This window comes from Mustela putorius, unplaced genomic scaffold (genome assembly GCF_011764305.1).
Source record: "Mustela putorius furo isolate JIRA1106 unplaced genomic scaffold, ASM1176430v1.1 tig00001021_pilon_pilon_pilon, whole genome shotgun sequence".
Classification (NCBI taxonomy): Eukaryota; Metazoa; Chordata; class Mammalia; order Carnivora; family Mustelidae; genus Mustela; species Mustela putorius.
Window position 1 is genome coordinate 896,500 of NW_025421534.1, and position 18,954 is coordinate 915,453.

Below are 18,954 nucleotides of genomic sequence, written 5' to 3' on the forward strand. Positions count from 1 at the left end.
TTAGGATTTTAGTAACCAAATGCTGAAAGTCAGTACTGTACCAAAAATTTAGGATTCTATGCATTAAAAAACATTGTCCCAAAGGTTGCATACAGATTTGTAATAATACATAAGACCACCTTGCGTATACATACGTAATAAAAAACACAAATCCATAGTTAATATAAAATACTTTGGCAGTACTTTAAGATAAACGGGAAATTATCCTACGGGAATGAGACAGGTATGGCACGTGTTAAACTTTCAGGAGGGGAAGAAATAAAATGCTTCATATCTGACAGCATATTCCCCCCACAATATCAGATTTTAGAACTTTATTGTCTTTTTAACAATATGGGCCCTGCACTCTGGACTGGTAAGTAGAACATTTTCATCTGGCACAAAAAAAACATTTTCAAGTGACGCCCATATAGGGTCTCCTTTTTCTCCTTCAATCACAAGATCCTTCAGGGGCTGGCCTCATTTTGGAGAGGCAACAAAACAAATCAACCCCCTTCCCCCAAAATAACAACAAAGCCTCTTCGGTGACCGGAGGAAAAATTAGAAATTGGCTGAATCAAGTCAGCCCCTCACAAGTTCCTTCCATCAGCGGCAGAAGGAAAAGTCCTCAACAGGAAAGAGACTGACCGCCCTCACAGGAAAGGAAACACACTCGAGTGCTCTCGGAAAAGGACGCCAACACGGAGTTCTAAGGCGTCGGCCAGAGCGTAGGCCGTCAGTTAGCACCTCCCCCTGCTTCCGGGAGCAGTAGCTAGGCAACCGCCGGCCTCAGGAAGAGAGGAGGCCATTCGGTTGTGTTAGTGCCCCTAGCGGCGAACAGCGAGAGCTGCAGGCTCTTCTCACAGTTTTTACCCTCCCCTCTCTCCACCCCCTTTGCCCCGTCCCTCCTCCCCACCCCCAACCCCTCACCCCCCCACCCCCACCCCGCCGCTTCGGCTCCTCCCCTCTCTTCTCTCGGGCTCGCTAGCTCGCGCTCGCTCGCGCGCGCTCTCTCTCTCTCTCTCTCCCTCCCTCCCTCTCCCTCTCCTTCCTCTCCGCCTCCTCGCTCTAGGGCTAGAATATCTATGGGTCGAAACGTGATGCGATGAATCCGAGAGAGACCAGAAAGACGGAAACTAGGACGAGGAGTGGGGCGGAAGCGTTGGGACTCCTGGGCATGGGGGCTTCACCACAATAGAGGCAGCGCCCCCACCCGCCCCCGCTATCTCCTCCGGAGTGGAGCCCCCAAACCCCCTAGGGAAAAGGATGGCGGCGGCACCTACCCAGATCGAAGCCGGTGGGTAACTGTCTGGGGGCTAAGGAGATGGGAGCTTAGCGCGACGGCTGTCAGTTTCTTTTGAAAAAGCTTGTTTTTCTTTACCTTCTCTCAGCCTTTTTCCCCTCTTCCACAGAGCTGTATTACCTGATCGCTAGATTCTTGCAGTCCGGACCCTGCAACAAATCCGCCCAGGTGAGAGGGAGAAGGAGATCTGGGAGTCATAGGGAATGGTCCCAATGGGGAAATCGAGGCATTGGGTGTACGATTTCACTGAGGGTGAGGGAAAGGCCGGCCTTGACTAGACCTGCCATCAGCGGCTGGGTTCGAAGTGGGGAGGGAGGAATGTGTTGATGGCCAGAGCTGCTCCTCATACTCGTGTTTCCCTTTTGCTCAGGTGCTAGTGCAGGAGCTCGAAGAGCATCAGGTACGGAGCCCCTTCGGGAAGACGTGGGGAGGGCTGGGGTGAGACTGGAGAAAGGGGAGGGCAAGTCAGGGGCGGAGGACAGGGGCTGGGAGGGAAGCTTGGATCTGGGCACTCATAACTGTTGTCACTGGAGTGAACCAGCTTATTCCCTCAAAAGAGGCGGATATCGCCGGGGTCTTAACTCGCCCCCTCTTTATGACCAAGGGAGGCGGTTTTTCAGGATTTCCTCCCCCTCGACCTCCTCCTTCCTACACTGGACTAGCTTCGAGGCGACAGCTATTAGACCTAGAGAAATACAGACGCCAGAGGGTCGGGGACCAGGACCCGGGTTGGGTCGGTTTCATTGGAAGCCCAGGCATGGCCTATATGGTTTGCCCACCCCCCGATCCTTTCTTTTCTCCCGCCCCCAGTTGATTCCGCGCCGCTTAGACTGGGAGGGAAAAGAGCACCGAAGAAGCTTCGAGGATCTGGTGAGTAAAGTTTTCATTTCAACTTAATTCAACTCTTTTTCCACTCCCTCCCCACCTTGTTCCTCCGGCCCATTCCCGATCCCTTAGCCTACATGGTTCTAGAGCTCTGTGCTGGGCCGAAGAACGACTGCCCCTTCCCCCCTCCCTGCCAGTCGGAGAAAGGGTACCTTGCCCTCCCCCCGGCCTCTCCTGTTTCCACTGGGAAACTTTGATGATGTTAGTTAGTTATCAGAGATACCGTTTTGTGGATTATGAATATGTTACAAACATTGAGAAAGGCCCATTGTAGGGGAAAAAGGGAGAAACCTGGGGGTTATCTTGGGGCACGTACCAAGGACTGACGTCGGCCAATGACAGCGTTGGTAACAGCCCAGAGTTCCGGATTAGTGGAAGAAAACTGGTTTCTGGTTGGTCCTGGCTTGAAATACGGGAACTGAGGCCAGGCTTAGTCTTTGGTGGGGTTGGGGGGGGTGGATTACGGGGGAGGAGGTTTAGGAGGGGAGTTAACCGACCCTGGATTGGGCAACACGACACAATTAAAAATAATAGGAAGCATCAAGCGAATTCCAAAATTTGCGGGGTTTAGGTAATCGGCTACCGAATGAAAAGCGTAATTACTGTATGTATCACATTTTAGAAAATAGCTCATTAAATCATTAGATCGCATTCCTGAAGATATATTTATTTTCACTGCATAACAACCACGGATTATGACCTTTTTGAGAATTGATGAAACACGATTTGGAGTTTAGAAAAGACAACAATGGTTATATTTTAAAATATGCTTCAGTAAAGACCAAAGGCATTGGGTTGACAGTGTTGTTTATCCTGCAAATATAATTCATAGTGTCCATGCACTTCTCTTCAGCACAAAAAGGTGTTGTTATTTTTTTTATTTTGGGGAAGATGGCCTCTTGCATTAGCCTCTGGTACAGTGAATTGGAAGGAAGTGAAAGGAGAAAAGGATGATGTTACTAAAATCTAAATTCAGCTATATTCCCTTCAAATAAGATCCAAATGCAGGAAAATCAAAGTTAAAGAAAGTTGGGGTATGGTAGACTCTAAATATAAATAAAATGATTTAATAACAATATCTAAACTGATTTAGTGTTTATTTGACAATTTTTATATTAAGTTACAGTAATGAGGCCTGCTAATAATTATTACTAAATAATAATTTTAGTTTGCTGACTAAATATTGAATTTTTTGTAAATCACAGAATGGTGTAATAATTGATTACAATTAATTGATTACAATTAATTATTCAATTAATGAATAAACTCCACCATCTATACTATTAATGGTAAAAAATTCTAGGTGGATAAAAATTATTTTGGAAAAACTGCATGTATTAATCAGTGTATTTAATTTGTAGTCAGACTTTTGTTGGACTGAAGTCCTGCCAAAAAGGGCCAAAACAGTGCCTACTAATATCTGTTTAAACACTTTATAACTAATGTGGTTTTGAAAATAGAGTTTTATACTGAGATGTGTCCAAGATGTTTTCATTTACATTTGTCTCTAAAGATACCATTTTAAGCAAATAACAAAATGAAACTTTAAAGAAAAAGCTTTTTTAAAACAAGGAAAAGCTTTTTAAAAATTACTTGACAGTGATAAAAAGCAAATGGACATCAAAATAATTAAAAACAGTCTATTAGCCACAAAGACACATAAAAACAACCCCCCCCCCAAAATCCAGTTTGCTAGACTTCCTTTCCTTATATTTAGAGGCATATTTTTACATAATGGTAATCAATGTTAATTAATGTCCATTTTAAACTCTGTATTTTCTTAACACTTTCACATGCAATTATCTTTTTTGAATAAACATTGTCATTTAAATGGTAAAAAATTCAGTTACTTTTAGATTGGCTATGATTTGAACTCAACATTCAGTTGAACATTTAGGTTACTTCCAGTTTTTCATTAATATCTTTGCATAATTAAGTAGTCTTTCTTCTTCTTTTTTTTTTTTTTTTGAGCTGTATTTCTAAAGCGTAGTTATCAGGTCAAAGGGTCTCATGGGTTTTGTAACTTTTCTTATATATTACTGCTTATATGTGTATTTATGTATATATATAAATTGTTTTCCAGAAGATAGTACTAATTTATGATGTTACCATCTAGGTACTTAGAGTGAGTTTTTAAATACTTTTTCAATCTTTTGGTGGCTTTAATAGGTGAAATAGCTGCTGGTTGATTTAATTAGCTCTTTTTTTCATGATTAGTGAAGCTTAAATTTTAACCAGTTATTTTTTTAATTGTTGTTAATCCATTTGTATATCCCTACATATACTTGATTTTCACATTTATCTTTTAAATTTATTGTTTTTTATATTTCCTTACATATTTTTATTTTTATATACACAAAATTCCATCTATTATTTGAACATTGTCTATAGTTTAGATAGTGCATCTTTTTTTGTTTTTCATTTAATTTTCATATTGTACAGAGGTTTTTATCTTTCTGGGATCCAGTGTTTCTAGGAATATTATACTTTGGTAATATGGTCTTATTTTAAGTCAAATATCTGTTCTCTACTTACAGGTTTCTTTTTAAGGGAAAATGGGCTAGGGCTAAGTGAGATTTTGAACCGAAAAAAAGAAGTATAGTGGTTGAGAACAGAATGTGCTGTGTTAGATTGATTGCTAGATAGATACAACAGTTGTATAGTTGCTTAAAATTATTTCACATATGACCTTTGATTTTGTGTGGCTTCATTGTGGGAGAGATGGTTTTTTTTTCCTTAGTGTATGTATTTTTTAAAATGCTGTTAGACAATGGATTTATACAATGTGATCTTTGATTTAGCTACATGTTTCAGGTTGAAGTTTAGGGCAAGTATTAGTAATTAGTAAAACCTTATGTGTACTTACAGTATTTATAAGTAGTATAATCCTGTATGTTAAATTATATAACAGTACTTCAAATTGAAGGTATACTAGGGTATAAAAAAGAATGCAGATGTATGATGAAGAGGTGAAGGATTATAAACAAGGATATCAAAAATGGGTATCAGCATTTTGATATCCTTGTTTATAATCCTGTACCTCTTCATGTATGCTACATCTATGAAACAGAACTCCTCTGCCTTTCTGTCTGTGTGTGTACTTTCACTTAAATTGTATATGTTGCTTAACTTGGTTTATCCAGAAAAATAGTAAGATAATAAGTTGGATTTCTTCAGTACTTCATTACTGTTACTATTATGCATTCTAGAAATCCCTGTTTTTTCTTACTGAAATCAGATTTAGTGTTTTACTTATAATTTGGAACAAAAGGCAGCAGGTATTTTGTTAAAGCTACTAGCCAGCAAGTATTGACATATTCAGATCTGAAGTGCCTTTTGAAATATGAGCCTGTAAATGAAATGTTTGTCAGTTTTTGTTAAACTGTAAAGGGTTTTGAATATGGCATTCAAAATAAAACATGCTAAATTAACTTTCAGAATTTTAAGTAATGATACAGGGAGAAATTTGAAGTCATGGTGAGTGTTTTTGAAATTTGGTCTGGACATTTTTCATTTCTCCTTGACTCTTATTTACAACATAATAGTATTAGATTTGCTTCTTACAATTCATCTTATGGTAGATAATTTAAATAATTACAGATGTCTGTTCATTTATGGTGACCCTGTTGAATTGTTGGCTGTTTTATTGCTTCCTCCTTGGAGCTTTATTGGGAACTACAAACATAATAATGAGGGGTATGTGTGTACGTATGTGTTTAAATGAAGTTTTTGTTAACATAAATTTTACATATTGAAATTGTGACTTGGAAACTTCTGTTTTTAAAGACATGTTTTAATATTTTTTAATCATTTTTTTAAAGATTTTTTTTATTTATTTGACAGAGATCACAAGTAGGCAGAGAGGCAGGCAGAGAGAGAGGAAGGGAAGCAGGCTCCCTGCTGAGCAGAGAGCCCGATGCGGGGCTCGATCCCAGGACCCTGAGATCATGACCCGAGCCGAAGGCAGAGGCTTAAACCACTGAGCCACCCAGGCGCCCCTTTTTTAATCATTTTAAGGGGACGTGTATCATAAGACTGAACCAAAGTCATAATTACCTTTAGGTATGTTATATATTTTCACATTTATTCAGCATTTTTCGTGTATAGAATTGAAAGCCCTAATTAGTGCTTTCATTTAGGGTGACATAGATTGTATTTCCTTCATTTTATATTCAAAAGACTTGAAGCAGTTCTTATGCTACTGAAAAGTTTATAAAGATTATATGTTCACTATTATCATTAAAAAATGTATACATCTATGATAATATATGTCATTATAAGAACTTGCATCTGCATGTAATATATGCAAGTCTAAAAGTGCTTTCACATTATCTCATTTGATACTCACCAAGTACTTTAAAATACTGTATTTGAATTCCAGATATACCTGTATTTTTTTCCTTACCTTACCTAGCTCTTGTTCTCTAATTACTAGTAATAGTTTAAATTGTCTATTAGAACAGTAGAATGAATGTAGAACATCCCAACAGTTGTTTAGTGCTGGCAGCATAGTTTTTGTATCTCTAAGTGTGGAAGTAATTTAAGTGTGTCTGATTTATTAACTGCTGTGTGGCTACACAGCCATAGTTAGGAAGAACAGAATGCATCATGGGAAACCAAAAGTTTTGTGCTGCTCAGCCCCAGTGTGGATATAATGCTAACTGATAGGTCTTGGTAGAGAGCAATCAGTGTCTGGAAACTAGTATTCCTCACTTTTGATTTGTTTGAGCCACATGTACAGTTTTGCTTTCTATAATACTTTGGTTTTAGTTATTTGTCTGGATTGATAATTGTCTTTTTTTTCACACTGGCTCTAAGAACATACTTTCAATGATTAAAAACCTTTTGGAGATTTATCATTAGTTCTAGGAAACTGGTATCTATCTCAATACAAATGAGATGGCATTAAGAAAGTGAAGAGAGCTGCTATTTGGGAATAAGAATTTGGATTGGGTGAATGTTCCTTAAAAAATTTTGTTCTGAGAGATTAAGAGTCACTTATGGTTTGTCTCCCTCCCAATTCCATCTGGTTTCATTGATTCTTCTTCTACCCACTTTAAAAAAAAAATTTGTTCTGAAAGCACCTTTGTCAATTTGAATATTAGTTTATTTTTGTTCTTGGTTTACTGATGTTGATTACTGATTGATTGATTGATAAACAGGTTTTTATTTTGTTTTGTTTTTTGGTAAAGAGCAAAAAAGTAATTTCAAGTCAATTTAGTGTTTGGGTCAAATTTCAGAGATGCTCTTGTTTGACATTTTTCATAAAGGATTTTGTGAATAGTAGAAAAGACCATAACATTTAGTTGGGAAGATAGTATTGTTGAGTGACCCTGGGCAAGTTACTTAACCTCTTAGGGATTCAGTTTTCTCATTTATAAAATAAACTCCCCTATCCATTTTACAAGGTTGTTGTGTGAAACAAGTTAAATAAAAAGAATACCTTTTGTTAATTGAAAATGCAGTGCAAATGATTGTTTACTGCATTTGAAAAATAGGACATAGAGGTTGAGTGGGAAATGGATATCTAAAGAACTATGACCCCAGAATTTATATGTTCATAGTTACCTATATCACAACCTCATTTTCTTAATATTTTTATAAAGTGAGGAATATATAAAACAGTACCATTGATGGGAAAAAGTATTTAAAAAAGTGTTAGAATTGAGTCGGTTTGAGTGCTTTGAAGTGTATCTGTATTAACTCAAGCAAGAAATGATTGTTATGTCAAAATATATTTAGTGTTATTTGCATTTTTATTAATTAGAGAAAGGTAACTTAGTATGATACCGGTGTCGTATTCTCTGTTTTTTTAAGAAGTGGGAGATAGGTCTTTCTGATGTCTTGTTGCAGGGATCCTCAACACTTCTGATTGATCTTTTCTAATCCTGAACTTATTTTCTGTACATTATTTATAAGTAATTTCTTATATTTTAAATTACCTTGTTGAAGATGTTTTCTCATGCTCTTTAATATCTACTGTAGTACTTTATAATAATCTGGCCCTCAGTTGTTTTTTTTGTGTAATTTTCTTAACTTTTGTTAGGAGCATTTCATATATATTTCAATATATATGAAAATATATATTTCAATATATATTTATTAGGCTTATTTAATATGCTAGTTGGAACCAAGTTCATTTATTGGACCTTTCTCTACCGAGAAACTTCCAGAATGTGAGTGGATCCCTTGTCCTTATCTTGATACTGTTTGTCCTCAAGGTTATAGTCTTTTTGGTGTTTGCTTATGATATCATAACCCAGAGAATATTTGAGCTGAAGTGGGTTGCTCTTGGCTCTCTCATTCCTGAGAAAATCCTAAAACTCATAGAAAAAGAAATGCTATGAACAATGATAAACATTTTCAAAGAAAAGTGATAGGAAGTCTTAACACTTTGTAGCCCATGTGCAAACCAGTATATTGCTGTAGTGGAAAATTTTTTTATTATTTATTATTATTTTATTATTTATTATTATGTTTTATTTCCCATTCTGCCTAGTTTTTCCCTTTCTTCCTTCAAATTCAGCAAACATTAAAACTCAACACTTTATGGTATAATATTGGATTATTGTGGACATTTATATACTGAAAAGTATCAGGAAGAAAATAAACAATTAGTTTTTTGTGTTTTCTTCTAGTCTTACTTTTTTGTACCTGTATTTTTTCACATCAGAATCAGATGATACTCTGTGAGTTTTTTACTTTTTTTAACTCAACATGGAGGAGAATCTTAAACATTGGGGGATATTATGTGTTAGTAACTGTGCAAAAGTACATTTACTGGGTAGAGTTACCTTTCTATTTGTATGGAATGCCTTCCCTTCCATTTGTCTGTCCTGTGAATTTTCTCTTAGTCTTCAAGTGTGAGATTAGACATGAACCCTTTAGGCTGAAGGAGGTACTGTATTTCTTTGCTTCTCTTAGCTCTTTGTACTCCCTCTAGGTACTTATACTTTGATTTGTTTTATTTATTTGTTTGTTTATTTGTTATTTATTTATTTTTATTTATTTATTTGTTTTATTTATTTGTTTGTTTTATTTACTAGTTTGTTTCCTCTACTAGGACTGTGGGTTTCCTTGGGGCAGCAGTTTGTCTTCCCATTTCATCTCTATATATGTTTGGATGAATGAATGCAAGAGTGAATGATTCTGTTTTTGTTTTACAAAACGTATGAGGTAGTAATCATTACTCCCTGTTTTACAGATGCAGAAGCTTAGGCTCTCAGACTGAGTAGCTTTGCAGGTCACAGAAGTAGGAACTGAGGATGGTAGAGAAATTAAAATCTAAGTCCTTTCTACTGTGTCACACTGCCAGAGGGAGTAATAGCTAGTAGATTTTAGAACCTGAAAAATCCAGGCTTCCAGACTTCAAAGTATCATGCATATTTTTATATTATACTTATATTGATGTATTTAAAACCTTGCTGTATTTTTCAAAATCTATTTTGTTTTCCATAAATATAAAAAAGAATCACGTGTCTTAATTTTTTATATGTGCTTCTCCCCTTACTCTGCCCACACCAAAAAAATTGAAATCTCAGATAAAATGTTATGATTTCACTTCTTGTATGGGTCCAGTTTGATTCTTCATTTACCTGTGTAGTCATGATCTTAGAAAACAAAACACAGAAACAATTATCTCTTTTATTTGTTTTTTGGAGTTACTTATCCTGTAATTTCTAAAAGCCAAGGTAGAAATGTCATTATTGCTATCTGAAACTTAGTATTTCAAATGTAGTGCTTGGTATGGGCCTGGCACCCTGAAGTTAGGTACCTTTTGCATTTTTTTCAGTTCTTATCTGGGTTCCTTTTAACTAATTATGATGAGTAGGATCATTTCTGTGAACACTCTGGTCTTCTCACTTGTCATAATTCTGAAGTTTAGTAATTCAGTTGTTAAGTTTGCTGTTTAGGTCAACAAGTCTTCCTATCAAGAAGGTTTATAATCTAGGCTTCATTTAATTTCTTTCAGTTTATTTGAATTTATGGTTTTATTTTTTTTGCAGTCTTTGTGTTAGTTATCTTCATAAATTTCCAGTTGCCTTAATAAGACACTAAGTAATAGGAAGAGCTGTGGACAGGGAAACCCAGATTTCTGTACATTCATTGTGACCACTGGACTTTACTTCTCTGGATGTTTTTCCTATTGTAAGATGTGAAGTTAGGCTAATTGTGTTAAGGATCCTTCTAAATCAAACATTCTGTAATTTAACTCCTTGGAGCTGTTCTACAGAATAATATAGAAGTTTGTATTATACTTTTGAACTTTGTTTTTGGAGAATGCTTTTCTTCTGCACATATCAAAGTGCTTGTTGTGTTACTTGGCCATTATATTCCAGAGAGAAAAATCACTGAAACTAGAAGGTTTGAGCTTTAATTGAAAAGAGTGGCTTATAATATTATGTTATGAATTTCATAGAATATTTTAATATATACTTTTAATATTACATTTTATTATATATTATATTCATACATAATTCCAATGTAGAATTTTTTAAAAGACTTATGTAATTATTGAGGGTATATAGAAGTTCTTAAGCCAAAAAAGATTGTGTTTAAAAAATTTCAACTTTATTCAAAGCAAATGGATTGAAATAAATGTTGACTACCACTTACAAGTCCTGAAATTTGATTTAGAAAAAAACTACTATTGCAGGAACTGAGCTGATATAGTCTGGAAGCCTGTTGATATTGTTTGAAGGAGACTCTAGCATGTTCAACTCAAATGTATTGTTATTGCTATTGTATTGATAGAATATGCTTATCTACTACTGCTTTGTAGTCAAATTTTTACTGGTTTTGGAAGAACGGACTTTTTGAATGGAACCATTTAGAAATAAAGGAATTTCCAATTGTATAGGGTGGAATTCAAACGTGTAAAATTTATTTAATGGCTTATAATAAAAATCTCAAGGGGGAGAATTTGGGTGTAGATAACCCTTGTTTTGGTTGCTTAATTAATGATTCTATATTTTAAAATGTATTACTGACGAATTGATACAAAGATTTATGTAATTCACTGAAACTCAAACATCATTGTTTCTACACAATGAAGTGACTAGGAAAGTTAAGTTGTCTGTTTAGGATATAGTTCTGACGGATTTTCTGTAAGGAGGTGATTTAAAAAATTCATATTAGAGAATAATTTTCTGGATTATATATGACTAGATATATTGCAATTTCTAGGCAGGTGAATAACTCTTGAAATGGTAACAGGATGAAAAAAAGAAAATTGATCAGAAAGATAATGCCAGTTAAGGAGGCATTTTCACTTGTAATGAGTACTGGTCATTTGTAATGAGCACTGGGTGTGATACAGACTGATGAATCACTAAATTCTATCCTGAATCTAATAATATACCATATGTTAAATAACTTAAATTTAAATTAAAGAAATAAACCAACTCCCCCCCCAAACCCAAACAAACAAAAAAGAAAATGCCAGTAAAGACATGAACTGCTATCCTATGTAAAGACTTCATATAGTGTTTACTTGAAAAAATAATGACTGATAACAGAAGTGGAGTATATCCGAGACTGTTGGTGGGGAAAAAAGGCGTAAGCTGTTATAGATGTTCATATACAGTATTTTAAAGCTTTTTTTCTTTGAGATACGTCTTTTTTGGGGTACTAAGTGTACTTGCCTGTAGGCATATTTAAGAAATGTTTTAATGTGGAGGGAATGAATTACAAACTAGGATTTTAAGATATCATTGTCTATAGATAATAATTAGATTAAATTGAATCATCAGCTGCTTTGACTTTAATGTTACCTGTGTGTTTTTCTAAGAGGTGGTTCTATAGAGTTATTTGCTTGGAAAACAAACTAGAGATGGGAGAAATAACAGAAAGAATTTGCTTGATCCTTTGTCCCAATCTAGAAGCCAAACCATGTTGACGAAAATATAAATTAATCAGGTTTGGTTGCCATTCTTTCTGAGCATCGTGACAGTTCCCAAGAGCCACTTATTTTGGTAGATTAAAATTAATTTTTGCTGGGATTTAAAAAAGATAACTGGCAGGAAATAATTTTTTAAAAATCACAATAGAATACCTTATTCACAGAATTCTGAATACATGTTAGATTGTAGTTCTTTAACGTATGTTTTCTAAGAAAACAAAAAAGGTACCTTGATAGGAGAAACTAAGATTTTTCCTCTATGAATTCATGTTATATTTCTTATAGATGGATTTTATTTTTTTTTAATTTAATTTTTTCAGTGTTCCAAGATTCATTGTTTATGCACCACACCCAGTGCTCCATGCAATACGTGCCCTCCTTAATATCCACCACCAGGTCCTCCCAAACCCCTCCCCCCTACCCTCCAAAACCCTCAGTTTATTTACTTTGTTTTTTAATGTTCATTGATTCATTGAACAAATACCTACCAAGAACACACATAATTTATTTTCTCATGGTGATCATTAGGGATGATTTTCAAAATTATTCTTTTATGTTGTATTGTTCTTGACCTGGTGATAATATATTGATGTGGGGTCCTATGTGACGGTATAAATAAATATTTATTTATTTACATTTTATTATATATTAATATAACATATTTAATATATTTTTTAAATTTTTATTTATATTTTTCATTCTTTTTCCCTTTATGTCAAGATGAGAATGTAAATTTTTTTAATATAAGGATTTTTAATATTTAGTTTTCTGTTTGCTCCTTTAATAATTAGGTATTTATGAAACACATCTGGGACTTGACCATTAACTTAGATAAAAAAATGAATAGTTTTGTTAATTTTCTCATCCCTGTGTACATAAGTTTACTATCTTCAGGAATTTTCTTGTGTGTTTAAACAATGAGTTAATGTTGTGATGAATTTTGAGTACATAGTGTAGTTATTTGGATCATAGTATTTATAAAAACATTAATTGGATACTGTTTTGGAAATCAGTTAACTTTTTTAAGGAAAACCAGTTCTGCTCTTTAAGCAGATTTGTCCTGTTAATCCTAAAGGGATTTAGGTGAGAGTTTGATGCAAGTAATACCTTTTGTTTGTATTCTTATCATTTATATAGAATCTAGATTCTCTGATTTTTGATCACTTCATCACTACTGAATAAATGAAGTACTAGTAGAGTTTACCCGTTGTCTTTGTACTTTAATTTTAGGCATGCGCACTTTTGCTGTTTTGCAACACTTATTTCATAAGATTAACAGCTAAGCAAATGATTTAATCAAGGCATGTAAAAGTAAGTTTGAGTGCCATGTCATTTAAATGTTATCATTTAGATGTGCTTAATTTTTGTAGCTGTTTCTTTAGTTTGGCTAAAGTATTAAATATTTAAAATGTTATTTTCTGATCCTATATATAAAAATTGTGCTTTGTTCCATGATGGAACAGTTTGGTAATGGAGTAAATTATGTGTTTAAACCATGTTCGTTTTTCTGTTTTATTTATGCTTTTTAGGTGGCAGCCAATGCACACATTCCTCCAGACTACCTCCTTAAAATTTGTGAGCGGATTGGTCCCTTACTAGATAAGGAGATCCCTCAGAGTGTTCCTGGGGTACAGACATTACTAGGTGTTGGTCGGCAGTCTCTGTTACGGGATGCCAAAGGTAAGATTTTCATAGTTTTCAGAGGAAGGAGTGGAGAACAACGTATTTTTATGTTAAGTAAATGTTCCCATGCTTTCCTAAATACTAATTTTCTTCTAGTTTTTCTTATTTTGCCAATCTTATCTTCTTAGAGTACAAATAAATTTTTAGAGGCCTAAAAGAAGCCCTCTGCTATAAAACAGTGAATACAATCGAAGTATAGAATGTAAAATCTTTTTTTGTAATCCTGTGGAATGGGATTTTAAAGATCATTGCTCTGATTAGTATAGTATGAATGCTTAAAAGTCTTTTATTATGTTTTAATATTTTTAGATTTTAGTATTATGAGTCTTTATATCATCCTAATCACATTGTATGTTTTATAACAAGAAAATGAAAAATAATATGTAAAAATTTATATGTGATATATAAAAATTTTTATAATTGTGAAAATATTAAAAACATATATCAACCTATTAGTGACCATTCAGTAATAGTTTTTGTACTCCGCTGTTTTCAGTCTTTTAAAGATTTTTCCCAAAGTTTTTCATGGAACCCCAATATGTAAAATATATAAAATAGTATTAAACATCTAGTTTTATAATATAAGGAAAGTCTTCAAATCATTAAATTGGAAGTTTTCAAGAGAGCAGTAGAGGGGTGCCTGGGTGACTCAGTTGGTTAAGTGTCCAACTCTTAATTTCAGCTCAGGTCATAATCTTGGGTTTGTGAGACCGAGCCCTGTGTCAGGTGCTATGCTTGGCATGGAGCCTCCTTGGGATTCTCTCTCTCCCTTTCCCTCTGTTCTTTCCCCCCTCAAAAGAGAGTAGTGCAATATTCTTGTATCATAGTTGAATTATTAGGAATATTTCACATTTACTTGAGTTTCTTAACATAAACATGAAAGACAAAAAACACAACTATTTATAATCATTTATCATCTGATATGCAATATTGTTACCTATTACGGCACAATTGGCAGGCATTCTATATAGTATGACTATGCCAAGTATAAATGTTTCTGAATTTTACCTGGAATACTTGTGCTGTAGTCCTAACCTTGCTTATATGGTTTTATATAAGTAGAAATATATAAGCCTAAAGATCATGAAGGACCAATATAAAATTAAAACCTTATTAATCCATGACATATTTATATGATTCAAATACATGCTGAATAAAAGCCTTAATTCTAGATCAGCACAGAAATAAAATATCTGGGTGTTATATTAATGTGTTGTTATTTAACAATCATAATGTAGTTTATAGCATGTTCAAAAATATGCATGTCATTTGTTAATGTGGTATTAGTAGTTAAAAATATATTCCAACAAACAAAATTAAACCACAGACATTTACCTCTAAGGTACAATTTTAAAAAACACTGTTCTATTTCTTGACTAACTTTTCAATCTTTTTGAATAGACTGTAAGAGTACACTATGGAATGGGTCTGCTTTTGCAGCTCTGCATAGAGGCAGACCTCCAGAACTACCTGCAAATTATGTGAAACCTCCAAATGTGGGTGAGTAACATCCATGTGAACTATGAACATATTCTTGATTTTTTTCTTCCTGAACTCATTATACAGCCAAAAATAGGTACCAGAATTAAATTTGAAATATAAACAAGCTGCTTACATTCTTGAGAGGCTTCATGGTTAGTCCAACTTTTTAAAAACATTTTTATTTAATATGATTATGGTTTTGTGATCTTGTGTTTTTTTCTTTCTTTCTGCCTTTCTTTCTTTCTTGTTAGCAGAAGAATTTACTTTTTTATATACTATACATGTTTTTAACCATATGGATGCCTGTTTACATATCTATGTGCCGAGCTTAAAGATTTTACAGGGAACTATGTAAAGATGGGTAACTATGTAAAGAACAAAACAAAATGCATTCTGCTTTTATCTGTTTACTAAACATAATGATATGATACATTTTATATGTCTTTATTAAAACAAGAAAAATCATCCTTCCCCTTTTTAAAGTCAGTAAGTTAATTAGGAATAAAGCTTTAGGGGAAAAGTGAACACTGAAATTTGCATGTTCCATTTGGATTATTCCTGAGGCATCTCTGGCCAGACCATTATGGAGAAATACTGCTAGTGGTTTCCAAGGAGACCTAGCTATGAAACCATTTGTACTAAAATTTAACTCTTAAAAAGAATATAAACAGCTAGATGAGTAATTGCCACTTTGCTTCCCTATTTTTTTACTCTTCTAAAAAATTATTTTATGTAGTGCCTAGGGCCCAGAGAATATTCCTTAAATTCAAATTGAAAAATAAAAATACTTTTTAAAAGGAATACTATTTTATATAATAATCTTATAGAAGTTATTTACCCCAAGAGTTTAAACAAATTTAGGCTAGAAATAATTTCAAAAGTTATGTAGACAAAATTATTGATAAAGAGTCATAAGGGTTATTGAAGTAAATTAGATACTTCGGTATACATTACTAACAACACTCTTCCATAGCTTGGCTGTTACTGGGTAAAGAAGACTACTGATTTGGATCTAATTGGACATGGCATTTCTAACATTTTTTTTTTCATTTTCAGGAGTGGTTTGTTTACCCTTTAGAATTTTCCAGTGTTCACTTTTCCCCTAAAGCTTTATTCCTAATTAACTTACTGACTTAAATTAAGATGGCTCTTATTATTCATCTATTTATTTACATTCAAAAGATACAATATTTTTAACCACACTATCAACATTATTTGTAATGCTTTGTACTTCTTTCAGTGATCCCATGTAAAGTGCTGAAGAGCAGCATTTAGAATATTGGTTTTCCATCTTTGTGTAGTCTTTCTTTACTTCCCTTTTTAAAGATTTTATTTATTTTATTTGACAGAGATTACAAGTAGGCAGAGAGGCAGGCAGAGAGAGAGAGAGAGAGGAGGAAGCAGGCTCCCTGCTGAGCAGAGAGCCTGACATGGGACTCGATCCCAGGACCCTGAGATCATGACCTGAGCTGAAGGCAGTGGCTTAACCCGCTGAGCCACCCAGGCGCCCTACTTCCCTTTTTAAAAACTATTTTAACTATATATATTCCAACTTATACCAGTTTTGTTCAGTGAACACTTACTTTCTTAGATCACTTTGTTATTTTTATAGTAATTGCTCAGGAATTTTAGTGTTCCTGGCATTGATGTTTTCACATTCTTAATTCTGCCCTGTTATTTGAAGAGGAGCTATTCAAATAGAGACAATTCAATCATGATGTATTTTCCTGTAGTATATAGGAGTCAAAATATTTAAGTTTAGGATATTTAGAATTCAGAACCTGGTAAAAACTCAGAGGAGTTGACTAGGAAAGTAGCAAGATGAGTAAAAAGTCCTTTAAAATTTGTGATTTAAAAGTATTCTCATTAAGGGCTACAGTTCTGCATAGCTGCTTTAAAGTCAATCAGTTATATAGTTTCTCAATGTAAATAAAACTTAATCAAGAAGGTGGGGCACCAGGGTGACTTAGTCCCTTGAAGATCTGACTCTTGGTTTCAGCTCAGGTTGTGATCTCGTGGGTCATGATCTCATGGGTCCTGAGATTGAGCCTCCTGTCAGGCTCTGTGCTCAGCAAGGAGTCTGCTTGAAAGAGTGTCCCTCTGCCGCTCCTCCAACTTACTCGTGTGTGTGCTTGTGTGTGTGTGTCTGTGTGTGTGTGTTCATGTGCATGCTCTGTCTCTCTTTCTCTTTCTAATAAATAAGTTTTAAGAAAACTTAATCCAGAAGGTAATCTTGAAAGTTCAATGAATTTTAGTACTTTAGCAATACCATCTAAAACATCATTTATTTATTTATTTATTCATTCATTGACAGAGGGAACAGGGGTGGGGGTTGGAAAGGCAGAAGGAGAGGGAGAGAAAGAATTTTAAGCAGGCTCCATCTCACTACTCTGGGATCACGGCCTGAGCCAAAATCAAGAGTTGGACACTTAACTGACTGAGCCACCCAGTTGCCCAACTAAGACCATTTTTTGATAGAAGTGTTTCTTGGTCAAGTAAATGTGGGAAAAACTGAGTTTAAAGAATTATAGGAAAAAAATGAATGCATGTAGACCTGCTCAGAGCTTTTCATATGCTAAATGCATTGTGAAATCACCTTATGGGGAATGTTTCTTAGGTAAATTGACAGTAGAAACTCCTTTCCCAAAATACCTGTAACATTCTGAAAATTTCCTGGAAACAGATTTGAGAAACTGGGTTATAAACTCCCATTTACACCAGAAGAAGCTAAAGTCCAGAGAAGTTTGGGACTGACAGAAGTTATGCTGTTTGCCTTCCAGACAGTCTATTTCTATACTATATTTCCTTGGTATAACAGATCTGTACTTATAGAGCACCAAAATAGAAGGTTAGCCATATTACATTTATTTCTTTATTTAGATTTGCTTATTTATTTTTATAGAGAGAGTGTGTGTGCATGCGCACATGGGTGGGGGAGAGGGGCAGAGGGAGAGGGAGGAAGGTGACTCCCTGCTAAGTGGGTACCCTGACTTGGGGCTGGATCTATGACTTGATCTGAAATCAAGAGTTGGATGGTGGGGGGCGCCTGGGTGGCTCAGTGGGTTAAGCCACTGCCTTCGGCTTAGGTCATGATCTCAGGGTCCTGGGATCGAGTCCCGCATCGGGCTCTCTGCTCAGCAGGGAGCCTGCTTTCCTCTCTCTCTCTCTCTCTGCCTGCCTCTCCATCTACTTGTGATTTCTCTCTGTCAAATGAATAAATAAAATCTTTAAAAAAAAAAAAAAGAGTTGGATGGTGGGGTGCCTGGGTGGCTCAGTGGGTTAAAGCCTCTGCCTTCGGCTCGGGTCATGATCCCAGGGTCCTGGGATGGAGCCCCACATCTGGCTTTCTACTCAGTGGGGAGCCTGCTTCCCTTCCTCTCTCTCTGCCTGCCTCCCTGCCTACTTGTGATCTCTGTCTGTCAAATAAATAAATAAAATTAAAAAAAAAAAGAGTTGGATGCTTAAGTGACTGAGCCACCCAGGTGCCCCTATTACTTTTATTTTTTAAGTCAAATATTAATTCATATAAATTCATTCATAAAAATATATATAAATTCATATAAAATAAAATTTTCCCTTTTTAAGTGTCCAATGAGTTTTGACAAACATATGCATTTGTATAAATAACAGCAAGTAAAAATATAGAACATTTCTGTCATATCCTGAATTTCCTATGTCTCATTGTAGTCCATCCTCTGCCCTTCCCTATATTTCTGGAAAT

The 18,954-nt window shown here is 34.9% G+C and overlaps 1 protein-coding gene across 4 annotated transcripts in view; it reads left to right on the forward strand.

The window, feature by feature from the left end:
• Positions 1-970: 970 nt before the first annotated feature.
• BRWD3 (bromodomain and WD repeat domain containing 3) overlaps positions 971-18,954 on the forward strand; it is a 220,789-nt gene continuing 202,805 nt past the window's right edge. For 3 of the 4 annotated variants that reach the window (XM_013050048.2, XM_045087074.1, XM_045087075.1), the window contains exons 1-6: positions 971-1,276; positions 1,371-1,450; positions 1,653-1,682; positions 2,093-2,152; positions 13,598-13,748; positions 15,153-15,251. In XM_013050048.2, the coding sequence (XP_012905502.1) occupies positions 1,246-1,276; positions 1,371-1,450; positions 1,653-1,682; positions 2,093-2,152; positions 13,598-13,748; positions 15,153-15,251 (451 nt within the window). In that variant the 5' untranslated portion in view covers positions 971-1,245. The remainder of the gene's footprint in view (positions 1,277-1,370; positions 1,451-1,652; positions 1,683-2,092; positions 2,153-13,597; positions 13,749-15,152; positions 15,252-18,954) is intronic. The other variant, XM_004780572.3, reaches the window with a different exon arrangement.